Raw genomic sequence first — 6,680 nt, forward strand, 5'->3', positions numbered from 1 at the left:
GGGAGCTTTGGCTCCGCCCCCACACCCTCCAAGCACGCTCATAGGCCAGGCCCAGGGAGCTTTGGCTCCGCCCCCACACCCTCCAAGGATGCTGACATGCAGGCCTGCTCCACAGGACACCTTGACTCCGCCCCCACACCCTCCAAGCACGCTCATAGGCCAGATCCAGGACGCTTTGGCTCCGCCCCCATGCCACCAAGCACGTCCATAGGCCAGACCCAGTAAGCCTTGGCTCCACCCCCACACCCTCCAAGCAGCTCATAGGCCTGGCCAGCTCTACACTCCGCAACCCGCACTCTCTAAGCACGATCATAGGCTAGACCAGGAAGCTTTGGCTCCACCCCCTACACCCCCCAAGGATGCTGACAGGATGCCTCGGCTCCGCCCCCGTACACTCCAGGCACGCTCATAGGCCAGGCCCAGGAAGCTTTGGCTCCTCCCCCTGCACCCTCCAAGGACGCTGACAGGCTGGCCAGCTCCACGGAAGGTGGCTCCTTACCTTTTGGTGTCATAGTCAATCAGAACATAGTTCTCCATGGCGAGCTTGAGGTCCGGGATTTCTTCACAGACCCATCTGAAAAGGAGTGGACAAACAGGACTGTCACTGCCAATGCGGTCAGAGCCCGCCGAGTCCATTCTGACTCACAGCGACCCCACGGGGTGGTGGCACAGCGGTCAAGTGTTTGGCTGCTAACCACAAAAGGTCAGTGACTCCGAGGGCATTTCATCCCTGCCCTGAACTGTGGTGTATGTGAGGAACAATGAACACACTGCGGACCACCAGGAGAACGCCACAAACCCATCTTGGAAGATGCACAACCTGAGTGGCCCTTGGAGGCCAAGGATCCTAGTCTGTGGGTATACCACCAGGAAGGGCCACTCCCTAGAGGAGGACCTCACACCTGGGACAAACGTGAAGACAAAGAGGGAGCCTCCCTCGGTGTGATGGACCCACACAGTGGCCGTAAGAACGGGCCGGGATCGGGCAGCGCTTCTCTGTGCAGGTGGGGTCACTGAGTCCGGGCCACTTTGACAGCACCGACAGGGAGCCTTTTCAGAGACCAGATCCCAGAGGGATCCCAGGTCAGGAAGCCAGGTCAGGACCTTTCCAGGCAGCCGTGGTGGCCTAGCAGTTAGGAGCGGCCCTGCCAAGCCAAAGGCACCGCGATTAGAATCCACCAGCTGCCCCACAGGAGAAAGATGGGCAATTAACTGCCTCTGAAAACCCGCTGGAGGGTCAGTTGTGGATTGGCTCCGACTGGATGGCACAGAACAACACAGGATCTTCTTACTGTCACCTGGGGTCCTGAGTTGGAAGAGACACGATGGCCATGGGTGATCTTTGCAGGAGCTGATGACCAGGTCTTTGCTCTGTGGTGCCAACTACCAGTTGTTTGGTTAGCAACCCAGCACTTAATCACGGCACCACCAGAGCTCCTTAAAGACCACCTATTGTTCAGGTACAAACCCCAAAGTCCTTGGTACTCAACCCAAACAGGACAGGGAGAAGAGAAGCATTACTTCAAATCATACCCTATCAAGTGTACATGGAAGTTAGAGTACAGTTCATGGAATTGCAAGTTCTAACGCTGCAGACTCCAGACAGCTGAGCAAATCCACGGACTCCGAAGAGCCCCAGGGAAAGCAGGGAGCAGAAAGAAACCTTTCTACCAGAATCTAAAGGGAATGATCAATGCAGGAAGTCAGCACAAACCCTTCAACAAGCACAGGGTAAGAATAAAAGATGAAAGGGGAACCTCCAGGTAAAGAGACGCAGAAAAGCACCGTTGCCCACCGCAGTGTGTCCACATGGCCGAGATCTCGACACAGCTGAGAGGGAGCCATCACTACAGGACCTACCACTAATGTGAACAGCTGATCACCCAGCAAGCTGGGGGAGGGACAAACTGACACAGAAGCTGCAGCCTCACACTCCCTTTGTCTTAAAGAACCTGCAGTCCAGATCAAATGTCTTGCAACAAAGAAACCAGCTGGCCTCACAGAGCACTGGGAAAGCATTTATGAAGAAACAGCATAAAGTCTTTCAGGATTTCATGAGGCCAGCATTAATCTGGCACCAACACCAGTCATTCCAAGAAAGGAAAAGTAGATACTAGCACTTCTCATGAAGAGACTCAAAGCCCCTCTTAAAACATTAGCCAGTTCTTCTAAGAATCAACCATATATAAGAGCCAAAGGGCAGCACCTGTGTAGGAATAAAGTAAACAGGAAGGGGAAGGCAAGAAGGAAGAATGGAAACAAGAATCACAGGGAGGAAGTGGGAACTGTGACCAATGTCATAAAACAAAATGCATTTGAATGGAAATTCTGTTTGATTTGTAAACTACTATTTAAATAATAATAAAAAGGAAATAAAACATTAGTTTACTGAACGCAACAAGCATGTGATCATGGTGGCATTTATGCAAGTTTGTTTTCTAAGTGGGTTTTGGGGTTTTTTTTTCAACACAGTGGTTAACAAACAACTGTTGTGCAAACGGTGACACAACTACCGTCACCTGAACAGCCCCATTCTTTTTTGTGTGTGTGTGAGTGTATCGTCAAACCAGATCTGACTGGTACAGGAGGAGATTGTCCCTCCTTCCCCAGCAGAGCATCTGGTGGATTCGAACCATGCATCTCTAGGATTGTAGTCGCAGCTCCTTGCCACTAGGCCACCAGAGCTCCCCTAGCCACATTCTTTTTAAGAAAGAAGAAAATAGGTAAGTAGCTTCCCTCTAGTTACAAGGGACTGGAGATTGTCCAGGGTGGAAGTGACAGAGCTATTACTACTTTTCACGCTGGCTGTTAGCAGGGAGTAACCTTTGGCTGTGTCCTCCAGGTGCTGCACCCAGACGGGATACCTCACCACCTGGCCGTCCCCCGGCACATGGCATACGGGGACGCGAGAATCCACCAGTGGCTGCACAAGTCCCCACGTCCCACAGTGACCTGCACTGGGCTCTCACAAACCCAGGTCAGGCCCCAAGAGGCTTCCCAGTGGTGTGGGAGGAGAAAAGGTGAGAAAGCTCCAGAGTCTGCAAGGCCAGGGGAGGCCCCTCCAAACATGGGGAAAGGCTTTCCACAGTTCCTCTCCCTGCACTACCGATGGCCAGGACGCGGCAGGCCACGGTCCCTGTCGATTACAGGGGGAATCGATAGTTGCTTAATAATTTAAGTTCCCTTCTGCAAATCACTGCACCGACAGAACAGACGGGGGAAAAGTAGTGTGATGTTGGACAGATGGAGAAAAGGTGTGTCACAAAACTCAAAGCCTAAAAGAAACCCAACAGAAACCCAGAGCTCAAAGTCTACTCGCCTATGATAAAGCCTCCGGCAGCAAAGCCACCCGGGCCTCTCCGGCAGGGCCACAGGAGGAAGGAGCCTGCAAGAGTGGAGATGACCCCTGCCCACACCGGCAGGCCCTGGTGCTCCAAGCAGCTCATGGGCTGGGGCTGCTGAGTTCACGCAGAACTCGGAAAACAGACCTGGTGATGACTTCTGAGAGCTCAGCGCTGAAGCCTTGTGGCGGGCAGTGCTAACATGACGGGCATCCAGAGTGCCCCCCCCAGGAAGCAGTCGTTCCTCTCACCGCTGTCCTGGCCCGTCTCAGTTTTCCGATACACAGAGCCAGGTTCACGCTGCCCTCCCACTCTCCCAGACCCCGTGAACCACAGGCCCGGGCCTCTCCCAGGAGTCTCCCCCTGCTCCGGGCAGAGCCTGGGGGAGGTGGACGCTGCGGCTCCACGTGGTCCTGACAGCTCTCAGCCGAGTCACTGCCCCGTCTTCCCTTGTCCTCTGAGCCCGGGGAGCAGTAGACAGTCCCAAAAATGGGTGCATCTGAGACACCAGCCCTCACTGGCCTCTCGGGTTAACATTTCTTCACAGCCAGTTCTCCCTGGGTGCCCTGTCCACAGGCAGACGGCACTCATTTTGGGAGGTCACACACTCTCCCCTCCCGTCCCCTGGGGAAGGTGTGGGAGGGGTATCTGCAACCACGCTTCCCCTCAGCCTGGCACCAGACATCCCGGCCAGCGCAGCAAGGAGCCCTGGTGTGTGAGCTGAGTGCCAGGATGCTAACCGAGAGGATGGTGGTTTGAATCCCCTCGACAGCATTCTGCTCCCACAAAGCGGGCCACCTAGCAAGCCGCTGGGGCCAGTCCTTTCCTGGTCCCCAGGAGTCGGCACCCACTGGAGGGCATCCAACAGTAGCACAGTGGACAGCTCAACTAGGGAGAAAAGCAAAAACAAATGGCCGCTGTCTTTGATCAGACACAGGATCTGACATGCAGAAGGTCCTAAGAAACTCAGAGAAACTACTAGAACCTAAATTAATTTAGCCAAGACGCAGGGCACCAGGTCAGTGCACAAAAGGAACCATATTTTACAGACATTTCATAGCCTCTGGCTGAAGTTCTAGCCCGCCAGCTGGTCAACAGGGGCATGACAGGCAGGCAGCCAGCTTCCATCACCAGAACAGCCCTGGAGCCCGAGGGCGCAGCTCTCCTCTGTCCTACAGGCCACAGGGAGTCAGAATCGGCTCAGCGCCGTGATTCACAACAAGGGGGCCCCTGGATGCTGCAAAAGTTTCAATGCTAGACCACTAGCCAGAAGGCTGGCAGTTCGAATCCACTCAGAGGCACCTGCAACACGGGTCCAGTGTCCTGCTTCTGAAGGTCACAGCCTCTCTGCACACATGGAGTGCCGCAGGTCTAACCCAAGGAGCCCCTGACAGTTTCCGAAGAGGCACGCTGCAAGGGGGCCACTCTGACCTGACAGTGGCGCCAATTTCCTTCTTGACTGGTGTCTTCCTGCTCCAGAGCTGAGGCCGGGCTCACCCAAGCTCAGAGAGATCTCCCCGGGCGGGCTGCTCCAGCACCCCCCAGCAGGTCCTGCAGGATCACAAGGGGCCCCAAGAGGGTCCCCGTTCCTTCTCTAGGTCTGCCTGCCAGCTGCCACTTGCATCTGGACTGGAAGGCATGCTCCTTCTAAAAGGTCAGTACAGGACAGGGACACACGCTCCTAGCCACGTTTGCTCCCACGGGCACAGAGAATCAGGGACGCTGGGTCCATGCTCAGGAATCCGAGGCCTGGAGGAGCACAGCCCATCCTGAGGTAAGGCACATGGGGGAAGCCAGGGCACCCCACTTCCTTAGGCAACCTAGCCTGCTTGGCCCACAAACTGAGTCAGGAAGAGGACAGCTAAACCCAAGTTCTGAACCCAGCTCATGTCAGACCCCATGTCAACAGAACTGTCCCACCTCTCCTTGTAGGGGGTTACCAGGCCACGCCAAGGGCAAACCGAGCCAGGCGGCGGGTGGGCGTGCTGGGGCAGTGGACACAGGACTTGCTAGGACTCAGGGGCGACAGAATCCTGCACACAGTGAGATTCCAGGCCAGGGGTCCCGGCGAGAGGAGGAAGTCCAGTGTAGGCAGAACCCTGGGGGCAGGGTCAGCCTCCTTCTCTGTTCTAGTCAAGACCCCACTCTCTCCTCTGCCCGCCCACAAGAGGGTAGGCTCAGGCCTGGTGAGGGTCCTCACACACGCAGCCCAGACCTGGCCCTGGTGAAGGCCGTCAACCTTGGGACAATGAGCTCTGAGCACTGACACGGGCGACAGGCACTGTGTGTGCACAGGGAGAGGGGAGATCACTGGCCCCACTGTACAGGTTGGGAAACTGAGGCCCAGAGAAGTGATGTGACTTATCTACGGTTACACAGCAAAAAGTGAAAATGCCCTGACCAAGGCTCTCTCCCGGCTCCGCAGGCCTGTCCTGAGCCAGTGATGAAAAACTGATGGGGGTACCCCCAAACCCACGACCACATTCACGGTCACAGAGCCAGATCTGACTCGTACCTGACCCGCCAAGGCTGTAAACAGTGTGAGAAGAGGCTGCGCCGCCTCTGTGGTGGGAGAACCAGCAGAGAGGGAGCAGTGCAGCCCCCACGGACTAGGTCACTCGGGCCTGTGTCCTTCGTGGGAAATTCACCAAGTCAAGGTGATCCCCACTCACGACCACTGTGCGTGTCGATGGAACTGCCACGGGGTGTCTCAGGTTGTGAGTGGGTGTCTGCGGTGGTGGGGTGTCTGAGGTGCTGAGAGGTGGAGGAGATGATGGGGTGTCTGAGGCAGTGGAGTGTTGAGATGATGGGGTGACTGAGGTGGGGTGTTGAGATAACGGGGTGTCTGAGGTGGGGTGTTGAGATGATGGGGTGTCTGAGGTGGGGTGTTGAGATGATGGGGTGTCTGAGGAGGGGTGTTGAGATGATGGGGTGTCTTAGGTGGGGTGTTGAGATGATGGGGTGTCTGAGGGGTGTTGAGATGATGGGGTGTTGAGATGATGGGGTGTCTCAGGCGGGGTGTTGAGATGACGGGGTGTCTGAGGTGGGGTGCTGACATGACGGGGTGTCTGAGGTGGGGTGCTGACATGACGGGGTGTCTGAGGTGGGGTGTTGAGACGATGGGGTGTCTGAGGCGGGGTGTTGAGATGATGGGGTATCTGAGGCGGGGTGTTGAGACGATGGGGTGTCTCAGGTGGGGTTTTGAGACGATGGGGTGTCTCAGGTGGGGTGTTGAGATGATGGAGTGTCTGAGGTGGGGTGTTGAGACGATGGGGTGTCTGAGGTGGGGTGTTGAGACGATGGGGTGTCTGAGGAGGGGTGCTGAGACGATGGGGTGTC

The 6,680-nt window shown here is 56.1% G+C and overlaps 1 protein-coding gene across 1 annotated transcript in view; it reads right to left on the reverse strand.

Annotated features, from left to right (window-relative positions):
* Nucleotides 1–6,680, reverse strand: part of DOT1L (DOT1-like histone H3K79 methyltransferase) — a 40,525-nt gene that overhangs the window by 32,482 nt on the left and 1,363 nt on the right. Inside the window, exon 3 of the mRNA XM_006897979.1 lies at nucleotides 500–574. Within this exon, the coding sequence (XP_006898041.1) occupies nucleotides 500–574 (75 nt within the window). The remainder of the gene's footprint in view (nucleotides 1–499; nucleotides 575–6,680) is intronic.

Source organism: Elephantulus edwardii, unplaced genomic scaffold (assembly GCF_000299155.1).
Source record: "Elephantulus edwardii isolate Elephantulus edwardi_28Jun2011 unplaced genomic scaffold, EleEdw1.0 scaffold00217, whole genome shotgun sequence".
Lineage (NCBI taxonomy): Eukaryota > Metazoa > Chordata > Mammalia > Macroscelidea > Macroscelididae > Elephantulus > Elephantulus edwardii.